At 46.2% G+C, this 23,175-nt stretch overlaps 2 protein-coding genes across 5 annotated transcripts in view; one reads left to right on the forward strand and one right to left on the reverse strand.

Annotated features, from left to right (window-relative positions):
• The first annotated feature begins 2,261 nt into the window (after window positions 1–2,261).
• Window positions 2,262–11,090, forward strand: LOC112238347 (zinc-binding protein A33). 3 transcript variants are annotated; one of them, XM_042304731.1, is made up of 7 exons: window positions 2,262–3,017; window positions 3,285–3,391; window positions 3,747–3,842; window positions 4,210–4,443; window positions 6,287–6,309; window positions 6,949–7,064; window positions 7,154–11,090. In XM_042304731.1, exons 2-7 carry the CDS (start codon window positions 3,326–3,328, stop codon window positions 7,720–7,722), a joined length of 1,104 nt encoding a protein of 367 aa, XP_042160665.1. In that variant the 5' UTR covers window positions 2,262–3,017; window positions 3,285–3,325; the 3' UTR covers window positions 7,723–11,090. The 3 variants fall into 3 exon arrangements, with proteins under 3 accessions (XP_042160665.1, XP_042160666.1, XP_042160664.1); XM_042304732.1 differs by having other exon boundaries at window positions 3,315–3,391; XM_042304730.1 differs by having other exon boundaries at window positions 2,262–3,391.
• The window catches only part of si:dkeyp-77h1.4, a 33,859-nt gene continuing 19,729 nt past the window's right edge, over window positions 9,046–23,175 (reverse strand). For both annotated transcript variants that reach the window (XM_042304729.1, XM_042304728.1), the window contains exons 7-11: window positions 17,104–17,243; window positions 16,484–16,631; window positions 15,804–15,985; window positions 15,617–15,706; window positions 9,046–15,448 (exon numbers count right to left, since the gene is read on the reverse strand). In XM_042304729.1, coding sequence (XP_042160663.1) covers window positions 14,552–15,448; window positions 15,617–15,706; window positions 15,804–15,985; window positions 16,484–16,631; window positions 17,104–17,243 — 1,457 coding nt within the window. In that variant the 3' untranslated portion in view covers window positions 9,046–14,551. The remainder of the gene's footprint in view (window positions 15,449–15,616; window positions 15,707–15,803; window positions 15,986–16,483; window positions 16,632–17,103; window positions 17,244–23,175) is intronic.

Raw genomic sequence — 23,175 nt, forward strand, 5'->3', positions numbered from 1 at the left:
GTCTACTTCCGTGTGTGTGTGTGTGTGTGTGTGTGTGTGTGTGTGTGTGTGTGTGTGCCATTCTTCTTCTTCTTTAAATTTGTATTGGCGGATCGCTACCAACTGAAAAGTGCATACACTGACACCTACTGTACTGAATTGTGAGTCTGGTCAAATCAAATTGTCCTAGTCACATGCGCTGAATACAACAGGTGTAGACTTTACAGTGAAATGCTTACTTACGAGCCCCTAACCAACAATGCTGTTTAAAAAAAATACGAATAAGAAATAAGAGTAACAAGTAATTAAAGAGGAGCAGTAAAATAACAATTGCGAGACTATATACAGGGGGGGTACCAATACAGAGTAAATGTGCAGGGGCACCAGCTATTTGAGGTAATATATGTACATGTAGGTAGAGTTATTAAAGTGACTATGCATAGATGACAACGGGGAGTAGAAGTGGTGTAAAAGGGGGGGGGGGGGGGGCACTGCAAATAGTCTGGGTAGCCATTTGACTAGATGTTCAGGAGTCTTATGGGTTGTGGGTAGAAGCTGTTTAGAAGCCTTTTGGACCTAGACTTGGCGCTCCAGTACCGCTTGCCGTGCTGTAGCAGAGAGAACAGTCTATGACTAGTGTGGCTGGAGTCTTTGACAATTTGTCACAACCTCCCTATTCATGTATTTCTCTTTTCAACCCTTGTATTTCCGCCTACTGGAGTGTGAGTTCATTACACTTTGTGATGTAAAAGGGAAGAGAAAAGGACGGGGAAAGGGGAAGAAACCCTACCAACTAACCCTACAGTGGCACCCATTAAAACCTCACCTCGCCACTAGTTGGTTGTCATTTTCAAGCTCCTGAAAGTGACTTTTGAAACAGTGGGCGGGGCCAGACATAGAACCAGAATGAAGGAAAATCATCTAACCCCTACAGCGGTCACATAAATGAAATACATAAATGAGGGATCTAGGCTATTTTATGGAGTGTGAGACCTATTCATACCCATGAACAATAGGCCTTATCAACCAATGATTATGGCTCAAACAAGATGGCCTTGTATACAGAAATATATGGGATACGAAAGCAGCCGCATTTCCTATAGAGAATTGTTCTGTTGCCTATTACAACAAGTGAATCATGTTCAGTGTGTGCACCTCTGTATGTGAGTAATATTCATAATAATGCATTGTGCTAGTGTTCTGTATTCTGTCCACCCACAGTACTGGAGTAGACTACAGTGGTTTGGTTTATGGTGCTGAAGGTGCAGCTTGCTCACTTCAGCAGAGCACACAGCAGTCACATCGTCAGGACCCAGGACAATGAATTATAGATGAGGAACATTCCAGAGATGAGTAATGCTACCTCTGCACATACACCCACAGCCAACCAGCCAGGCTGTGTGTGTGTGCATGTGTGCATGTGTGTGTATTAGAATGGGAGAGAGGGAGGCAAGGAGAAAGTGTGTGTGTGTGTGGGGGGGGGGGCAGTATGTGTGTTTGTCTCTGAGGGGGAGAATATTGCGAGAGAAAATGCTGACTGCTTGCTTTTATACCAGTGCTCCCCCACTCTTTTTTAAAATGTTTAATGTCACCTTTATTTAACCAGGTAGGCCAGTTGAGAACAAGTTCTCATTTACAACTGTGACCTGGCCAAGATGAAGCAAAGCAGTGCGACACAAACAGCAACACAGAGTTACACATGGAATAAACAAACATGCAGTCAATAACACAATAGGAAGAAATCTATATACAGTGTGTGCAAAAGAGGTAAGATTAGGGAGGTAAGGCAATAAATAGGCCGTAGTGGCGAAGTAATTACAATTTAGCAATTAAACACTGGAGTGATAGATGTGCAGAAGATGAATCTGCAAGTAGAGATACTGGGGTGCAAAGGAGCAAATAAATAAATAAATAACAATATGGGATGAGGTAGTTGGATGGGATATTTACAGATGGGCTATGTACAGATGCAGTGATCAGTGAGCTGCTCTGACAGCTGATGCTTAAAGTTAGTGAGGGAGATATGAGTCTCCAGCTTCAGTGATTTTTGCTATTTGTTCCAGTCATTGGCAGCAGAGAACTGGAAGGAAAGGCGGCCAAATGAGGAATAGGCTTTGGGGGTGACCAGTGAAATAAACCTGCTGGAGCGCGCGGGTGGGTGCTGCTATGGTGACCATTGAGCTGAGATAAGGTGGTGCTTTACCTAGCAAAGACTTCTAGATGACCTGGAGCCAGTGGGTTTGGCGACGAATATGAAGCGAGGGCCAGCCAATGAGAGCATACAGGTCTCAGTGGTGGGTAGGGCTTTGGTGACAAAACAGATGGCACTGTGATAGACTGCATCCAATTTGCTGAGTGGAGTGGTGGAGGCTATTTTATAAATTACATTGCTGAAGTAAAGGATCGGTTGGATAGTCAGTTATACGAGGGTATGTTTGGCAGCATGAGTGAAGGATGCTTTGTTGCAAAATAGTCATAATCTTTATGTCAGGAAGAGAAGGAAGAACAGATGGAAACTGACCTCAGTTTGCCCTACATCTACCAATATTTATGTTCAGTTTTAACACCAACAGTTACAGTTGTCATACTGCCCTCTTCATACGCCCTAGTTACATTAGTACAAAACCAACATAGACCTACCAAAATAAATACACAGCCTCTCTCTCCTATCCCTTCCAGGCAAACCCCTCCCTATGAAAAACAAATATCCCCCTACATCCCCGACCCACTGCCTGATTCTATCCCCTGACCGATTCCCTCTTTTGTTTCCAGAACAGCAGACAGAAATAGAATCTTCTCCACCATGTAATGCCATAAATCGCTGCTGCCTGCCGGTCCATCCTGGCCAGCAGCTGCGGCTCCTTCCCCCCCTCCCTCCCTGCCTCCCTCCCTCTGTTTCTCCTCAGTGTTAATGGACCCTAGTCTTCAGCCAAGCTGCGTTTGGAGAGAGAGGGAGAAGGCTGCTGTCGGATGGTATTTGATGGTGACCCTTGTCAGTTTAATTGTTTCTAGATGAATCTCCATCTGGCTGGTTGGCTGTATGTATGACACTCATTCTCTCTTCATGCTAATTGTTTTGATGACCTCAGAGAGGGTATCTCTTCCTATTGGTTTCTCTCTCCACATCTGCTCTCTGTCTATCTGTCTCTCTCTGTCTCTGTTGATCTGTGTCTCTCTCTGTCTATCTCTATCTCTCTGTCTATCTCTCTCTAATTTATAATTGTCTCTTTCCATGTCCTTCAATTCTCTGTCACTGTCCCTCCCTCTTTCATCTTTACTCTCTCCCTCTCTTTTATTACACCAAGAGTCCCTTGTTTGCTTTCCGGTCTCGTTAGGAGAAATTGGAATGTACAAAAATCACATAAAAGATACCAACAACAACTGCAATAAAAGCCTTCTCCCTGACCATAAGGTAAGCTGCACAGTTTATCATTTCACCCTTGGGTTTATGTCTAAAGGGAAGTCAGCCAATAGAAAGTTACATTCATTATGAAAGAGATTATGTTTGGGAAAAGGCTCTCCCATAAAATCTAATAGGCTATATCGATGGGACATTTTTTAAGTACATTTTCAATGGCACAACAACATCATGTTCAATAAATAAATGACTTCTAAACTCATAGGAAAAACTATTATCTATATACATGCATGCTGAACTTACTCTTTTGTTAAATAACTTAAGTCACTATTCTGTCACTATTTGACATTGTTTCTCTGTTTTTCCGTTCTCTCCTCTCCCCTCATGTTTGTCTGTGTGCGTGTTACAGGAGAAGCTGATCCAGGCTATTAAAAGAATAAAGCATGAGGTAGACGAGTGCTGGGAGGCAGAGAGAGAGACGTACATATGGTCTGTTGGTGTAGAGGTACGGTGGTGGCTGCCAATGCATCGTTTACCACTGTCATTTACTTTTCATGGCTTATTCCTTTGATTATTTCATTCAGTCCTGAATATGATCATCTGTGAATGTATTAGTGTGTCAGTAATATTACAAGCATTTTGACTGATAGGGGTGAGAAATGTTATCCAGCAACATTATGATAAGTATTTTGTAGTATTTACATATTTAGCATTAAAATGAACATACTGTAATTGATGCGTGTTGGCTAAAGCTGAAAAATCTGTCTCTCCCAACCAGGATAGTAACCTTCTACTACCCACTATGTAGTAACAAAATTTAGTAAAACCTACTACACGAAATAGTAAAGTCTGTCTCTCTGTCTATCTCTCAGAGATGCTTTGATAATCTGGAACGGGAGGTCCGAGCTGAGTTCCAGAACCTCCATCGCTTCCTGGACGAAGAGGAGACCATGGACATGGAGCGACTGAAGAAGGAGAAAGAGAAGAGGGTGAAGCTGCTTAGGGAGAGGGAGAAGAAGATTGCCATGCAGGGAAGAGATCTGGAGAGAGGCATTGCCACGCTAAACAACAAACTGGCCGAGGAGGATAGTCCCAAACTGCTCAAAGTGAGTGAGTTAGGGTGTTCAGGCTATTGTTCTAGCACTGCACCTCTACACTGTGCTTTTTCTAAATGGTATGATCCAAAATTAAGCTTTGGTTCGTTCAACATGTTCTATTCAATTTGCCTGAAATCAAATAACGAATTTGACAGATCAATGTGATTTTTTAAAAATTGAATGAAAGCTTCTAAATTGCTTTCAACACCTCATGTGCATCAATGTTGCATAGTGGTGGGAGCAATGTAGCAGTGGCAGCCTAACAGAATTGTTGGAGGCATGGCCTATTGGGGGCATGACATTCTGTTTGTTATTGTTGGCCACCCGTGAGAGTGAATTTCATTCCAGGTAATGTGTTCTGTTTTTTTAATGATTATATATTTTCTGCCAGCACTGAAACTTAAATGATATCTGCTTAAGAACTGTGATACTAAAGTGCATGGAAAGGTGTCTATTGATGAGATGGTTACCATTTGGTTACAATATCGTAACCAGTTAATGTGGAAATATTATGTAAAGAAAGTGTTTGGAGTTTCATGTTATGGAACCAATGTAATATCTTGATTAACAGGACATTTCATTAGCTTATAACCCAATTGAAGAAATTTGGATAGGTCATTCCAGAGTGAAAAATCTACTTGGTACAACATGAAAAAATGTGTTCTACTGTATATACACTGAGTGTACAAAACATTAAGAACACCATGTCCATATCTCAATTGTCTCAAGGCTTCAAAATCCTTCTTTAACCGGTCTTCTCCCCTTCATCTACACTGACTGAAGTGGATTTAACACGTGACATCAATAAGGGATCATAGCTTTCACCTGGATTCACCTGGTCAGTCTATGTCATGGAAATAGCAGATGTTCTTAATGTTTTGTATATTAGTTTGCATTTGTGTTATTTTTAGGTTTCACCAAAGGTTTATTCCCACACCACACCCCTTGCAACCCCTCCTCACACCTCCTTCACCCCCTAATAATAGCCTTTTGGGAACACTTGACTTTCGCTCTTACTAGCTCTGACTGCTGATAGCCACTTTAATGAGAACAAATGTACTTACTATGACTGTGATATGTAGTTGTCCCACCTAGCTATCTTTAGATAAATCCACTAACTATAAGTCGCTCTGGATAACAGCGTCTGCTAAATTACTCAAATGCTCATGTAAATCTAGTGCAGGGCTGGAACTAAAGCCTTCACACTGCAGTAGCTCTCCATGAGGAGAGTTGCCACCGTCAATGATCATAAGATGAAACAAATCTCTTATGTCATTATTACGACACCGTCATCCAGGTCTTATGATGAAAGGTTGGAGAGCAAAGTGTTACAGAGAATGTGATGAATGGCAGAAGGGAGGGAGTGATTTGGGGAGGGTCAGGGGAATGAGAAGCTTGGAGTACCTCCACAGAATCTACTGGATGCTGCTTTCAGCTTCCACAACAGCTAGCCTACGCTGACATTGCAATCCTCAAGGACCACCGTGTCAGCTTATTGCCTTCTCTTCTGGCACTAATTTGATCAATCATTGGCTAAAGAGTCTACTTGCCTGCTGTCGCAGGTCTAAATCAATTTCCCATTAAAAGGTTGGTGGACAGAAAGCAACACACAGTGCAGTCTTGGAGGACTAGCTGAGGTTCGGCACCAAACAATGACTGAGAGAGAATATCAACTGTCTATTGAGTACACGAAGGCACTATTGTGATTTGTTTTCTGATGGAAAACAAATGGAATATTCATTTTTATTGGGCACCATTGTCAGTGGAAAAAATACAGTGTTATGTGTAATGTTGTTTTGAGTGCTTTAAGTCTTTCACTACTGTAATGACCACTCCCTTTTTCTCTCTGAAGGAGATTCAAGACCTCTTGAAAAGGCAAGTGTTTATATTTCATTATTTAACTGATTGTGACTCCATCTATGTCTCGTGTCACAAATCACTCTCTTCTCCTGATCGGCCATAATCTCTCATTTTACGTTTGGCATCTCCCTCCCTCCCTCCCTCCCTCCCTCCCTCCCTCCCTCCCTCCCTCCCCCTCCCTCCCTCCCTCCCTCCCTCCCTCCCTCCCTCCCTCCCTCCTTTCTTTCTTTCTTTTTTTCTTTCTTTCTTTCTTTCTTTCTTTCTCTCTCTCTCTCTCTCTCTTTCTTTCTTTCTCTCTCTCTCTCTCTCTTCTTTCTTTCTTTCTCTCTCTCTCTCTCTCCTCTCTCTCTCTCTCTCTCTTTCTTTCTTTCTCTCTCCCTCTCTCTCTCTCTCTCTCTCTCTCTCTCTCTCTCTCTCCCTCTCTCTCTCTCTCCGTATCCTCTCTTTGGCAACCCCCTTTTTCTTCTCTCCTCTTGCTCTATCCTCTCGTTCTCTCTTTGGAATCCCACTTTCTTTCTTCACTCTCTCTACCTTCTCTCTTTCTCACTCATTTCCCAATCATTTCCTTTCACATTATTTTTGATCCTTTTCTCATCCATCTTTGCACTCCTCCTCCCCTGCACCTCTCCCTCTCTCATCCCCCTCTCCCTGCAGATCCCAGGTGGCTTTCATACCCCCTCCGCAGGTGGATGTGGAAGTGCGATCAGCACACTTTGTGGGGCCCATCCAGTACAGGATATGGAAACACATGAAGAGCTGCCTGTACCCAAGTAATGCACATCGTATCATTCTGTGACATTAGTATTGTTATAGTATTGTTTGTTATGCAATGTGCAACTCACCTGAGCCCCCCGCCCAGATATCACTGAAGTGACCTTTGACCCAGAGACAGCCCACCCCCTCCTCACACTCTCCCCCAGCTGCACTTCTGTGTGGTTTGAGGAGGACAAAGTTATCCCCAAGGCATCGGAGGAGGAGCAGCCCCCCAACCCCCGCTGCTTCCACTACTACTACAGTGTCATGGGCCGAGAAGGTTTCATCACTGGACGCCATTACTGGGAGGTGGAGGTGGGCCGCAAGACAGCGTGGCGGCTGGGTGTGGCCAGGGAGGACGTCCACCGGGGGGAGATGGACTCCAGCGGGACCAGTAACGGTCTCTGGACCCTATCCCTGAAGGGAGGGGCCATCTTGGCCTGTACAGACCCCAAACCCACCAAGGTCCCGGTGTCCATCAAGCCCGTCCGGATCGGAGTGTTCTTAGACTGTGAGAAGGAAGAAGTAGCGTTCTATAACGCTGTTACCATGACGCCGCTGTACACATTCTCCATGGAAACGGTGTTCGTTCCGCTGATCCCCTTCTATAACCCGTGTGACACGGACGATGGGAGGAACCTGGGTCCCCTAAACCTCTTCAGCCCCTCTATATGAGAGTACAGAGAACCAAGGTTGTACTGGAGTATATGTCGTTTGGGGATGTGGTGGAGTGATAGATAGAATTTGGAAATGGTTTGTTTTATACAGTGTGTGTTTCAGGTATAATTTCATAGCTGGCTGGAAGCATGATGTAAATTGTATCTGTTAAAAATCCAATGAGTTTATGATATGCATTTACATTTACCAGGGGAGTCTGGTGTAAGGAGCTATAGGAGGACGGGCTAATTGCAATGGAATGGAATCAATGGAAAGGAGTCAACGAGGTTTCCATATGTTTGATGTGTTTGATACTGTTCAATTTATTCCATTCCACCCAATACAATGACCCTGTCCTCCCACAAGCCTCCACTGACATGTACCTACCTACCTACCCAGTTCTATGGTACAGCACTATCAATTCATGTTTATGCCATTGCATTCAGGTGTTTGCTTTGTGGTTTGAATATTGACATTTTATTGGCATTAAACACACAAATAAATAGATAAACACAAAACCTTGGTCTGTGCTCATAACATCAGAATGTGATATGTTTGTCATATTGTCACATAATAGGTTATGAATGTAGAAAAACAAGACTAACGTATCTAAAACAAGTGTCAGTATCCTAATGGGGGTAGATACCCAGGGGCTTCAGGACTTAACAGGATGGGTTAACTGCACAATGATGTTACCTTTGGCCCATCTATAAATACTGTGGTCATGCATCCACAGCTGTGACACTGTCTGCAGTCCAAATGTCACCCTATTCCCTATATAGTGCACTACTTCTGACCAGGGCCCATGGGCCCTAGTAAAAAGTAGTGCACTATGTAGGGAATAAGGTGCCATTTGGGACGTATCTATTGTGGCATGGGTATGGGAGCAATGTAGAGGCGGGGGGGGACACAGGGTGACACTGGAGAGTGTGACACTGTGGGAGAACAACTATGTGTGACATTGAGTGAGATGACTGACGTGGAGGTGGGCCGCAAGACAGCGTGGCGGGTGGGTGTGGCCAGGGAGGACGTCCACAGGGGGAGACTCCAACGGGACCAGTAACGGTCTCTGGACTATCCCTGAAGGGAGGGGCCATCTTGGCCTGTACACCGTTACATTTACAGAGACCAAGGCTTCCTCAGTGAGCGCGGCCATTAGTATGATATCTCACACTATGCACGGTGTGCCAGATAGACAGCTAGGAGAAAAGTGCTCCACGAAATGAGATCGTAAAATCTAAGTGCACACACGTTATGGCCTGCCTGCCTACCCGAATAACATTAGGACAAATTCAAAGCTTTGGAAAAGTACAGAATCAATGACAAGGAAAGGACACTAGATATTTTTCTCATAATCTTTTGTTTATTCTTCGTTATGTTTTTTTAGACATGAAATAAAGAAAATAACACCTTTCCAAAACGCCTGTGTGTCGTGTTGTGAAAAAAGGGAGGAGGGAGATCAACAGACTACAGAGTGCTACACACTCCATCACAGCAGAAGGAGTAAACAGACAGAATCAGAATCAGGGCAGAGAGAGATCACTCACATAGTGCAAGGAATGCCAATGAGAACACTGGAGTGAATTTGAGGGGGTCTGTCCCAGCCAGGGGGGGAATTGAACCCACAACCTTCTGGTCCCAAGACCCAGACACTAACCAACCATTCCAAATAGAGTTGACTCACTAGGAGGTGGGTTTGTTACATTACCCCCTCTTTTGCGAAGCGCTATAATACAGTAGTGGTATAAAACATGTCAAATTCATCCACATGCACATCTCAACATCTCAGTTCCACTTCAGGAGGGCTAGATCTCAAATACTGTTTGAGGCTTTGGCATCCATTTTGAATTCAACCTGCTGTTTACATACAAACAGTGCCACTGAATTCCCAAGTTGTACAACAGTTACTGTCTCACCAAGTTACACAATACACTTCAATATGTTATTCATCTCATGCTAATGCACATTCAAATAAACCCTGATAACCAAATACCAAGCAACTAGGTCATTTATCACTCTTCCAATCATGACTGAGTGTCTGAGTGCTTTATATGAAACACTTCCTGTCCTGACTATAATTTTCTGTATCTCCTGACTGTGTTGTGTCTTTATATACAGTACAGTAGACCTATAAGGTAGTCAGGTCTGCACATAGTACTTTACCTCTGTTTAGTCTGAGACCTACATCATATAAACCAAACGGTGCCTCTTGGAGTGTATTTATAGAATATAGGCTGACTAGCCATTGAATATTTGATTTCATATTTGAGGCACTAAATCAAAGATGAGAGTCATCCCGTGTAGAGCACCTCAGAGGTGCAGGTTTGTGTGATGTTAACCACATACTGAGTCTGGACAAACACAGAGAGTTTTCTAAACAAATGTTAGATGATAAGCAGATCATTGAGGACAATCATTTCTAAGCATGGATATGTGACGTCGACATACAGCTGAAATTGTGATTTTCTTTTCTCATTGCACACACATAGGCTAGAGGGTTATACCTAGACACAGATACAAAATGATGTGTCACACGCACACAACACGGGCACGCACAACACACTCACTCAGGTACGATCACACACGCACACACACACACACGTTAGGATGAAGATAACACTATGACTGATCAATCCTCCAAACACACACAGACACAGACACACACACACACACACGTTAGGATGAAGATAACACTATGACTGATCAATCCTCCAAACACACACACACACACACACACACACACACACACACGTTAGGATGAAGATAACACTATGACTGATCAAACCTACACACACACACACGTTAGGATGAAGATAACACTATGACTGATCAATCCTCCACACACACACAGACACATTAGGATGAAGATAACACTATGACTGATCAATCCTCCACACACACACAGACACAGACACATTAGGATGAAGATAACACTATGACTGATCAAACCTACACACACACACACGTTAGGATGAAGATAACACTATGACTGATCAATCCTCCAAACACACACAGACACAGACACACACACACACACACGTTAGGATGAAGATAACACTATGACTGATCAATCCTCCAAACACACACACACACACACACACACACACACACACACACACACGTTAGGATGAAGATAACACTATGACTGATCAAACCTACACACACACACACGTTAGGATGAAGATAACACTATGACTGATCAATCCTCCACACACACACAGACACATTAGGATGAAGATAACACTATGACTGATCAATCCTCCACACACACACAGACACAGACACATTAGGATGAAGATAACACTATGACTGATCAAACCTACACACACACACACGTTAGGATGAAGATAACACTATGACTGATCAATCCTCCACACACACACACACACACACACACACACACACACACACACACACACACACACACACACACGTTAGGATGAAGATAACACTATGACTGATCAAACCTCCACACACACACACGTTAGGATGAAGATAACACTATGACTGATCAATCCTCCACACACACACACACACACACACACACACACACACACACACACACACACACACACACACACACACACACACACACACACACACACACACACACACACATACACACAGACAGCTTTTATAAAAGCAGAAAAATATGAATAATAATACTGTCTTTGAGGTGGATCATGTGGACATGCTGCAATAAACATCTTTATCTTTAAAGTGACATAGATCATTCTGTATTTTTTTAATATATATATATAAGTTATGTAAGGGTGTTATACTGTGAGTGTTATCATCATAGGGTTGAAATAGTACTAATAAAAGTTAATCCAATCAAAATATTTTAGAGATCTATTTGAAGATCTGTGATGCGGAAAAATATGCACTTATTCAGTTGTGTTTACCATTTTCAGTTGTTCAAGTTAGTATTTTAGAAGTTAGTGAAGATTAGTGTGTGTGTGTACAGTATATTCAATAATCAGCATGTAGGCTTTGCACAGGTGAGAAATTAGATTAGCTTTTTTATATCATCAAGTATAATACAACGGCCATTCTATACACTAAACACATTCAACCTTTGAGAGGAGACTTTTAAAACATTACACATGCAATATTTACAATGCTGAACCTCGTCAGCAGCGTCATAAGGGAGTGTTTGTGTGTGTGTGTGTGTGTGTGTGTGTGCAGAAACAGCTAAACACTGCTTTTAGTATTGCCTAAATGGGTGTTATGGCTCCACACAACAGAGCTTGACGAGCAATGCGATCGAGATTGAGATCGTGATTGAGATCGTGATTGAGATTGAGAGTGGGGCCAAATCTCTTCAGTGGTATAATTTTACATAATCATTGACCTTTTATCACTTACATCAGTTGATTGACAATATAGCAAAGAATTTAGGCACCTCAAACACTAAAGTATTCATACTGTATTCATCATGATTCATATACTGTACTAATCATAACATCTATATCACTATCTTACCATATGGCTTTTAACTTTCATTTTATTCTCATATTCATTTTAGCATTAAAAAACGTCTTAGAATTGTGGAAGTGTTTAGAAAGAGAAAGGCCATCGTTTGAAGTTGAATGTACTTTCTATGTGTTCCAACAACTGATTGATGGGTTGGTTAATTTAACACGGCTCCTATTTGTGCTTCTCTTAAAAATCCTAAATGCTTTTAGATGTAGTCCACTGAACTCAATGTACCATTCATGGTGTTTGTCACGGCGGTCAGTTAAAACACTGAGGTAGAGATGTCTTTTGTTAAGCAAAATGTATCTGCACACCTCCTCCTGTAACACATAGCGGCTACAGGAGTTTTAACCACCAGCGAAGTCTTATTGCACTGTAAATCTAGGCTAGAGTAACATAGCTTCAAGCAACTAAAGACAGATGGTGTCATGGCACAGTCCTGGAGATGGTGGTACAGTGAGTTAATAGTTAGTGAAGTTCTCGCAGGACCTTTTTAGGGCAGTCAGAGAGACCAATGGCAATAGGGTAGGCTATTAGAACACATCAACCCATATCACCCATATCCAGTGCTGTGGATGGGTGCTAGTGGGTTAATTTGTGAAGTGTCTGTTTTAGGCTGGAGCAAATAACCAGAACTACATGTCTACTGTACTGTGAGATCAACATACTAGGCATCAGAGCCGTGGAGTACATCTACAGTTGGCCTCCAGTATGTAGTTCATAGACGACTGTAATGCATGTAGATGTGTGTAGGCAAGGAATAGTCTGACATGTGTCTGTTCTATTATCTCAGGGAAGACTATACTTTCATACTGTACTTTTATAAGTCATCATGGGGTATAAAGGCTGACCCATAAGCTATAAATGAGAAGTCAAGAGGGCAGGACCTACAGTAAAACTACATCTATCGGCCAGATGAAACCATGCCATAATACTGTACTTCACCACCTGCTGCAAGCAAGAGAGGAAGGAAAAGAGGGAGTACAGAAGGAAGGAAGGACAGAAGGAAGGACAGAAGTGAACATAGAGGAGGGAGGATTCTTTTTTAAAACGTTAGGACTAAGCCAATGACATCACTCACCAGACCCCTCCTCTTCTCCCTCTCCCACTCTCATAGTTGTAGTCAGCAGAATAACAATCAGCACTACATTTCCCAAGATTTACTGGGGATTGCTTAAAGTGCTGAGGTGTGTCCTTGGGGTCTTCAGGTCCTGGGGTGAGGTCAAGGATCAAAACAAGCTCTTTCTCTTGGATTAATCTGATTCTAGAGATCCACTGGGACAGTCAGAGTTGGCCAACACCTTATAACCAATACAGTCTCTCACGTAGTTGGGAGCACAATCACATGAGACATCCATTTTAAACAAAAGTTAGACTTAGTTTAGCAGAAGGTATTGATGTTAGAGTTCAGCATTCAGGTATTAGTGTTGCTGGGATAATGCCATGCTCCTTTTGTATCAGGATGTTTCATCATTCAAGCTTTCTAGATGTTTCTATAGGACGGCAGAGGACCAGCAAGAAAATTCCAGATCCTCGGATTCCCAGGTTTCAGGAAAACGTATAGAGAATGTCACAAGGAGATGGAAGGAATCCAGTCCAGTTTGATAGAAAGTTGATTTAAATTCATCCAGTTTGACGAGAACGTTATGTCATAGTCACATTTATAAGTCCTTGGGGGGGGCTAAATCATGTCATTGGTTTCATCATATGAGATTTAAAAAGTGTCCGTTGCAAATTTATGAGCTGTTCGTGCTTTTGTTTTGGTCTGTTTTTTCACATGCTGAGATTAGAGCAGGCATCATCAAAGGTTTTATCATTCCACAAATGGAGTAGGTGGTCATAGATGAAGTTGAATTAGATTGAGTCCGGTTCACTTGCCATTCTAAAGTTCCTATATCTTTGTAAAAGGGTGTGGAACCATTCTGCACACCTCAAAATAAAACATATCTAAAGTAGCTAGGTTTAACATTTACTTGTAAACTCTGCAACTGATTTTGTTGGCAGACCGGCAGTCATGCTCTAGTTTACACACTAAAAAAGTGTATGCAGCATAGAAATGTAAAAAAGAAACAACAACAGCTAAAACGTCTGACAAAATGGACTCGCTTGCTTATATTTCCTATCTTGTGAAAAGTATCTGTGAATTGAAAAAAGTATCTCAAAGATAATGTTAGTGTTAGGTACAGGTGAGTTAGCTATCATAACAACCTACAGCATGTTCGAGCATTAGAAGTGTTGAATGGAAGCCTCGATAGTAGCAGTGATTTCTTCCTTATTTGGTAAGGGGAGTGTTCGATTGTCTGTCTACAGTGGTGGAGAAGGATAATGGGTCTGTGGGGTTTCCCTTGGAGGAGTGCAGGGACTGTTCTCAGGTTGCGGTGGTGGCGTTGTTTTCCTCAGCTGGGGCGTCCATTTTGGCCTCAAGGGCTGGACTACTTGGGGCGGTCACCTCCACCTCAGGGGTTTTAGGCGGGGTTGCCTTGGCGACAGGACTTTCGATCAGACCCACTGGGGCCAGAGCAGTGTTAGGTTTGGATTCAGGTGCTGGTGGTTCGGGTGTGCCATTGGTGGTCGGAGCAGGTTCAGGGCTCAGCATTGGGGTTGGGATCGGAGTCTGGATTGGTGTCACAGGCTTTTGGGATTCCGGGGTTGGTGTCACCAGCTTGGCGGGTTCGGGGGTTGATGGTTGGGGTGCAGTTGGTTTGGAAACAGGGGTCAGGGGTGGGGTTGGCTTAGGGGACACCAGGCTTGGAGACACAGCAATAGGTGTTTTGGCTGGTTCAGGTGTTTTCAATTCAGGAGTTTTCAAATCAGGAGTTTTGGTTGGTTCAGGTGTTTTCAATTCAGGAGTTTTCAAATCAGGAGTTTTGGTTGGTTCAGGTGTTTTCAATTCAGGTATTTTCGGTTCAGGAGTTTTGGCTGGTTCAGGTGTTTTGGCAATGGGGCTTGGAGCCTGCTTGGAGACCGGGCTTGGGATTGGGCTGAGTTTGGTCTCAACGGGTTTGGTTATGGTCAACTTTGGTTCAGGAGCTGGTTCAGGGATTTTGTTGATTTTGGTAACCGGGCTAGGTTTGGTAACCGGGGGTGGGCTTGGCTTGGTTTCTGGGACGAAGGCAACACTCTCAGTCTCAGCCTCTGATTCTGGAATCTGGTCGGGGACGTCAGTGTCAGTGTCCAATGGGAGGCCAGTGGTGTTAAACTCCACCCCTGAGTCACTGGTCTCCAGGTTACCACATGCCACCTCCTTGGATGACACCTCCAGACCCTGCAGTCAACACACAGAGGTCAGAGGGTCGAGGTCAGGGTGAAGACAGGAGAGAAGGTGAGGAAGAGCAAGGAGATATTAACAGCTATTTTGACAGTATTCCCCTTCCGTTGTTATCATTAATTCCCTCAACTCGACAGAAATAACCACTGCTTCACTAATACTTACTTTAATGTCCACCTCAGTGCTCTGAGACTTCTCTGTGATGTCGATGGACTGGGCTATAGACTCCTCAAACTGAGTAATGTTCTTCACCACCTGGAAACCACACATACATGTCATGTCAAGTGCTGAGCATCATATAGGGAACAGGGTGCCATTTGAGACATCACCAGTGTCTGTGTCTGTGTGGTACCTGTCTGAAGGCATCTCCCTCGTCCTCCTTGCCTGCGTTTTGGGCAATCTTCTCGATGGCTCGAGCCTTGGCTGCCCTCTTCTTCTGCTTGACCAGGCAGGACAGCAGACACACCAACAGCAGGAGGACCAGGAAGCCCACCAGTGCTATGATTGCCACGTAGAGGGACGGCAGCTTGTAGGCTGGAGAGAGGCGAGGGGAAGGGAGAGTAGGCAGAAGGGAGAAAGAGGGGAGGGAGAGAATATAGAGGGGGAGTGTGGTGAAGGGGAGATAGGGGAGAGACAGAGGAGGTGAGAGATACACAGAGAAGAGAGAGATAAAGGGAGAGGAGATAGAGGCAGGAGAGAGGAGAGGGGGTGAGGAGGAGACAGGTGAGAGGAGAAAGAGGTGAAGGGAGGAAAGGAGAGATAATGTTAATAAATTATTCCTTGGTATCAGTACATCATTGACATTCCAACCCCTGACCCTCCCATCTCCTCACCCTCCAACCCCTGACCCTCCCATCTCCTCACCCTCCACCGCCTGATAGACATAAGACACCCGATTGGTTTCCAGTTGGTCGATGACCCTGAGCTGGCCAACTCCACCCATCCATCCCCCTCTCCATCTCCTTCATCCTCCCATCCCTCTCTCCTCCTCTCCTCTGTTCGCCTCTCCTCCCTTCATCCCCCTCTCCTCACCCTCCACTTCCAGGTAGACGTTGGACACAGGAAACCCCAGTATGTCCGTGACCTTGAACTGTCCGACGTCGCTGGCCTTGACCTGGTCCAGGATGACCACAGACGGATCCAGAGAGATCCGCCCCACCAGATCCAGGTCTGCTGGCACCTAACATCAACCAAGAGCCATGGTCGGTTCAAAAGTTCAATCACTTTACTTCAACATTGTAAGACAACTTTTATTATTGGCAAATAAAAGTAAATCACTTGGATATAAATGTTTGGTAACACTTTACTTCAAGCCAACAGGTATAATGCATTATAAGACTTTAAAAAAAAATGTTTTACCTTTATTTAACTAGGCAAGTCAGTTAAGAACAAATTATTATTTTCAATGACAGCCTAGGAACAGTGGGTTAACTGCCAGTTCAGGGGCAGAACGACAGATTTGTACCTTGTCAGCTCGGGGATTTGAACTTGCAACCTTTCAGTTACTAGTCCAACACTCTAACCACTAGGCTACCCTGCCACCTTCTCATAAGCACATATAAGTGATAATGTATTATTACCATCCCACAGTGCGCTATAGGGAGTAGGATTAGGATAGTATTTGAGTGATTTTAAATCAGCCGTTCCAGTACCTTTAACTCTCCCCCGTCCAGGATCAGTCTGGTTTTTAAGTCGTAGTCGGGCGTGTAGAACAGACGCACCATGGAGGCAGTCAGAATCAGGTTGATCTTCAGGGTGCCAGCGTACGGCAGCTTCACAAAGTTCTGGTGTTCTGGGAGACAGAGGGACAGAGAGAGAGAGACAGAGACAGAGGGTGAGAGAGACAGAGACAGAGAGAGAGAGAGACAGAGACAGAGACAGAGGGACAGAGAGAGAGAGACAGAGACAGAGGGTGAGAGGGAGAGAGACAGAGACAGAGGGTGAGAGAGACAGAGACAGAGACAGAGGGACAGAGAGACAGAGACAGAGACAGAGGGTGAGAGAGAGAGAGACAGAGACAGAAACAGAGACAGAGGGACAGAGAGAGAGAGACAGAGACAGAGGGTGAGAGAGAGAGAGACAGAGACAGAGGGTGAGAGAGAGAGAGACAGAGACAGAGGGACAGAGAGACAGAGACAGAGACAGAGGGACAGAGAGACAGAGACAGAGACAGAGGGTGAGAGAGAGAGAGACAGAGACAGAGACAGAGACAGAGGGACAGAGAGAGAGAGAGAGACAGAGGGTGAGAGAGAGAGAGACAGAGACAGAGGGAGAGAGAGACAGAGACAGAGACAGAGGGAGAGAGAGACAGAGACAGAGACAGAGGGAGAGAGAGACAGAGACAGAGACAGAGACAGAGGAGAGACAGAGACAGAGACAGAGGGAGACAGAGGGACAGAGACAGAGACAGAGACAGAGGGACAGAGAGACAGAGACAGAGACAGAGAGTGAGAGAGACAGAGACAGAGACAGAGACAGAGAGACAGAGACAGAGGGACAGAGAGACAGAGACAGAGACAGAGGGAGAGAGACAGAGACAGAGACAGAGACAGAGACAGAGACAGAGGGAGAGACAGAGGGAGACAGAGGGACAGAGAGAGAGACAGAGACAGAGAGAGAGAGAGACAGAGACAGAGACAGAGGGAGAGAGAGAGACAGAGGGACAGAGAGAGAGAGACAGAGACAGAGGGGGAGAGAGAGACAGAGACAGAGACAGAGACAGAGACAGAGGGACAGAGAGGAGACAGAGAGACAGAGGGAGAGAGAGACAGAGACAGAGACAGAGACAGAGACAGAGGGAGACAGAGGGACAGAGAGAGAGAGACAGAGACAGAGGGAGAGAGAGACAGAGACAGAGACAGAGGGAGACAGAGACAGAGGGAGAGAGAGAGAGACAGAGACAGAGGGAGAGAGAGACAGAGACAGAGACAGAGGGAGAGAGAGAGACAGAGGGACAGAGAGAGGGAGACAGAGACAGAGGGAGACAGAGACAGAGACAGAGAGAGACAGAGACAGAGGGACAGAGAGAGAGAGACAGAGACAGAGGGAGAGAGAGACAGAGACAGAGACAGAGGGAGACAGAGAGACAGAGGGACAGAGAGAGAGAGACAGAGACAGAGGGAGAGAGAGACAGAGACAGAGACAGAGACAGAGGGAGACAGAGGGACAGAGAGAGAGAGACAGAGACAGAGGGAGAGAGAGACAGAGACAGAGACAGAGGGAGAGAGAGAGACAGAGGGACAGAGAGAGAGAGACAGAGACAGAGGGAGAGAGACAGAGACAGAGACAGAGACAGAGAGACAGAGGGAGACAGAGGGACAGAGAGAGAGAGACAGAGACAGAGGGACAGAGAGAGACAGAGACAGAGACAGAGACAGAGAGAGAGACAGAGACAGAGACAGAGGGACAGAGAGACAGAGACAGAGACAGAGGGAGACAGAGACAGAGACAGAGACAGAGAGAGAGAGAGAGACAGAGGGAGAGAGAGACAGAGACAGAGACAGAGGGAGACAGAGACAGAGGGACAGAGAGAGAGAGACAGAGACAGAGGGAGAGAGAGACAGAGACAGAGACAGAGGGAGACAGAGACAGAGGGACAGAGAGAGAGAGACAGAGAGAGAGAGAGAGAGAGACAGAGACAGAGACAGAGGGAGACAGAGACAGACAGAGAGAGAGACAGAGACAGAGACAGAGACAGAGGGAGAGAGACAGAGACAGAGAGAGAGACAGAGGGAGAGAGACAGAGACAGAGACAGAGAGCGAGACAGAGGGAGAGAGACAGAGACAGAGACAGAGAGAGAGACAGAGGGACAGAGAGAGAGACAGAGAGAGAGACAGAGACAGAGAGAGAGACAGATACAGAGACAGAGGGACAGAGACAGAGGGAGAGAGAGACAGAAGGGGAGAGAGAGACCGAGACAGGGACAGAGAGAGAGACAGAGGGAGAGAGAGAGAGACAGAGGGAGAAAGAGAGAGAGAGAGACAGAGACAGAGACAGAGAGAGAGACAGAGACAGGGACAAAGAAGAGAGACAGAGACAGAGAGAGAGACAGAGACAGAGAGAGAGACAGAGACAGAGAGAGAGACAGAGACAGAGAGAGAGACAGAGGGAGAGAGAGAGACCGAGACAGGGACAGAGAGAGAGACAGAGGGAGAGAGAGAGAGACAGAGGGAGAGAGAGAGAGAGACAGATACAGAGACAGAGGGACAGAGACAGAGACAGAGGGAGAGAGAGACAGAGAGAGAGAAAGAGAGACAGAGGGAGAGAGAGAGAGACAGAGAGAGACAGAGGGACAGAGAGAGAGACAGATACAGAGACAGAGACAGAGGGACAGAGAGACAGAAGGGGTCAGAGAGAGACAGAGAGGAGAGAGAGAGAGAGAGAGAGAGAGACAGAGGGAGAGAGAGAGAGACAGAGACAGAGAGAGAGACAGAGGGACAGAGACAGAAGGGGAGAGAGAGACAGAGACAGAGGGAGAGAGAGACAGAAGGGGAGAGAGAGAGACAGAGACAGAGACAGAGGGAGAGAGAGACAGAAGGGGAGAGAGAGAGACAGAGACAGAGGGACAGAGACAGAGGGACAGAGAGAGAGAGACAGAGACAGGGACAGAGAGAGAGACAGAGAGAGAGACAGAGACAGAGAGAGAGACAGATACAGAGACAGAGACAGAGGGACAGAGACAGAGACAGAGGGACAGAGACAGAGGGAGAGAGAGACAGAAGGGGAGAGAGAGACCGAGACAGGGACAGAGAGAGAGACAGAGGGAGAGAGAGAGAGACAGAGGGAGAGAGAGAGAGAGACAGATACAGAGACAGAGGGACAGAGACAGAGACAGAGGGAGAGAGAGACAGAGAGAGAGAAAGAGAGACAGAGGGAGAGAGAGAGAGACAGAGAGAGACAGAGGGACAGAGAGAGAGACAGAGACAGAGGGACAGAGAGAGAGTCAGAGACAGAGGGACAGAGAGAGAGACAGATACAGAGACAGAGACAGAGGGACAGAGAGACAGAAGGGGAGAGAGAGAGACAGAGGAGAGAGAGAGAAAGAGACAGAGAGAGACAGAGGGACAGAGAGAGAGACAGAGACAGAGACAGAAGGGAGAGAGAGAGAGACAGAGACAGAGAGAGACAGAAGGGGAGGGAGAGAGACAGAGAGAGAGAGACAGAAGACAGAGAGAGACAGAGGGAGAGAGACAGAAGAGAGAGAGAGAGAGACAGAGAGAGAGAGACAGAAGGGGAGAGAGAGAGACAGAGGGAGAGGACAGAAGGGGGAGAGAGAGACAGAGGGAGAGAGAGACAGAAGGGGAGGGAGAGAGACAGAAGGGAGGAGAGAGACAGAGACAGAAGGAGGGAGAGAGACAGAGGGAGAGAGAGACAGAAGGGGAGAGAGAGAGACAGAGGGAGAGAGAGACAGAGGGGGAGAGAGAGAGACAGAGGGAGAGAGAGACAGAAGGGGAGAGAGAGACAGAGGGAGAGAGACAGAAGGGGAGAGAGAGACAGAGGGAGAGAGAGACAGAAGGGGAGAGAGAGAGACAGAGAGACAGAAGGGGAGAGAGAGAGACAGAGGGAGAGAGAGACAGAAGGGGAGAGAGAGAGACAGAGACAGAGGGACAGAGAAAGAGAGAGAGAGACAGAGACAGAGGGACAGAGAAAGAGAGACAGATACAGAGACAGAGGGACAGAGAGAGAGAGACAGAGGGAGAAAGAGAGAGACAGAGACAGAGAGAGAGACAGAGGGACAGAGAGACAGAAGGGGAGAGAGAGAGAAAGAGAGAGACAGAGAGAGAGACAGAGACAGAGACAGAGGGACAGAGACAGAAGGGGAGAGAGAGGGACAGAGACAGAGACAGAGAGAGACAGAAGGGGAGAGAGAGAGACAGAGACAGAGAGAGACAGAAGGGGGGAGAGAGAGAGACAGAGGGAGGGAGAGACAGAGGGGAGAGAGAGAGACAGAGGGAGAGAGAGACAGAAGGGGAGAGAGAGAGACAGAAGGGGAGAGAGACAGAAGGGGAGAGAGAGAGACAGAAGGGGAGAGAGAGAGGCAGAAGGGGAGAGAGAGAGACAGAGGGAGAGAGAGAGACAGAGACAGAGGGAGAGAGAGACAGAAGGGGGAGAGAGAGACAGAGACAGAGGGAGAGAGAGACAGAAGGGGAGAGAGAGAGACAGAGACAGAGGGAGAGAGAGACAGAAGGGGAGAGAGAGAGACAGAGACAGAGAGAAAGAGAGAGACAGAGAGAGAGACAGAGACAGAGACAGAGGGACAGAGACAGAAGGGGAGAGAGAGGGACAGAGACAGAGACAGAGAGAGACAGAAGGGGAGAGAGAGAGACAGAGACAGAGAGAGACAGAAGGGGGAGAGAGAGAGACAGAGGGAGAGAGACAGAGGGGGAGAGAGAGAGACAGAGGGAGAGAGACAGAGGGGGAGAGAGAGAGACAGAGGAGAGAGACACAGAAGGGAGAGAGAGACAGAGAGACAGAAGGGGAGAGAGAGAGACAGAAGGGGAGAGAGAGGAGAGACAGAAGGAGAGAGAGACAGAGGGGAGAGAGACAGAGACAGAGAGAGACAGAAGGGGAGAGAGAGAGAGACAGAGGGAGAGAGAGACAGAAGGGGGAGAGAGACAGAGACAGAGGGAGAGAGAGACAGAAGGGAGAGAGAGAGAGACAGAGGGAGAGAGAGAGACAGAAGGGAGAGAGAGAGACAGAAGGGGAGAGAGACAGAGGGACAGAGAGAGAGAGACAGAGACAGGGGAGAGAGAGAGACAGAGGGAGAGAGAGAGACAGAGACAGAGGGAGAGAGAGACAGAGACAGAGGGAGAGAGACAGAAGGGACAGAGAGAGACAGAGACAGAGGGAGAGAGAGACAGAAGGGGAGAGAGAGAGACAGAGACAGAGGGAGAGAGAGACAGAAGGGGAGAGAGAGACAGAGACAGAGAGGGAGAGAGAGAGAGAGACAGAGGGACAGAGACAGAGACAGAGACAGAGAGAGAGAGACAGAGGGAGAGAGACAGAGGGGACAGAGACAGAGACAGAGACAGAGGGACAGAGAGAGAGAGACAGAGACAGAGACAGAGACAGAGACAGGGACAGAGAGAGACAGAGACAGAGAAGAGAGAGACAGAGACAGAGAGAGAGACAGATACAGAGACAGAGGACAGAGAGAGACAGAGACAGAGGGACAGAGAGAGAGAGACAGAAGGACAGAGACAGAGAGAGAGACAGAGACAGAGACAGAGGGAGAGAGAGACAGAGGGACAGAGAGAGAGACAGAGACAGAGGGAGAGAGAGAGACAGAAGGGGAGAGGAGACAGAGACAGAGACAGAGACAGAGAGAGAGAGACAGAGGAGAGACAGAGACAGAGGGAGAGAGAGACAGAGAGAGACAGAGACAGAGGGACAGAGAGAGAGACAGAGACAGAGAGACAGAGGGAGAGAGGGACAGAGAGAGAGAGACAGAGGGAGACAGAGACAGAGGGAGAGAGAGAGAGACAGAGAGGACAGAGGGAGAGACAGAGACAGAGGGAGAGAGAGACAGAGAGAGAGACAGAGAGAGAGACAGAGGGGAGAGAGAGACAGAGGGAGAGAGAGACAGAGAGAGAGGGACAGAGACAGAGACAGAGACAGAGACAGAGAGAGACAGAGACAGAGACAGAAGGGAGAGAGAGACAGAGACAGAGGGAGAGAAGAGACAGAGAGACAGAGAGGACAGAGACAGAGACAGAGACAGAGA

The sequence above is a fragment of the Oncorhynchus tshawytscha genome, linkage group LG23 (genome assembly GCF_018296145.1).
Source record: "Oncorhynchus tshawytscha isolate Ot180627B linkage group LG23, Otsh_v2.0, whole genome shotgun sequence".
Classification (NCBI taxonomy): Eukaryota; Metazoa; Chordata; class Actinopteri; order Salmoniformes; family Salmonidae; genus Oncorhynchus; species Oncorhynchus tshawytscha.

What these genes read in the sequence shown, in the direction of transcription:
- LOC112238347 (XM_042304730.1), top strand. Translation starts at nt 3,212, where the DNA reads ATGTCCTTCAATTCTCTGTCACTGTCCCTCCCTCTTTCATCTTTACTC. An exon ending in TATGGTCTGTTGGTGTAGAG is followed by an intron (nt 3,843 to 4,209) that starts GTACGGTGGTGG and finishes TCTATCTCTCAG; the next exon opens with AGATGCTTTGATAATCTGGA. An exon ending in ATAGTCCCAAACTGCTCAAA is followed by an intron (nt 4,444 to 6,286) that starts GTGAGTGAGTTA and finishes TTCTCTCTGAAG; the next exon opens with GAGATTCAAGACCTCTTGAA.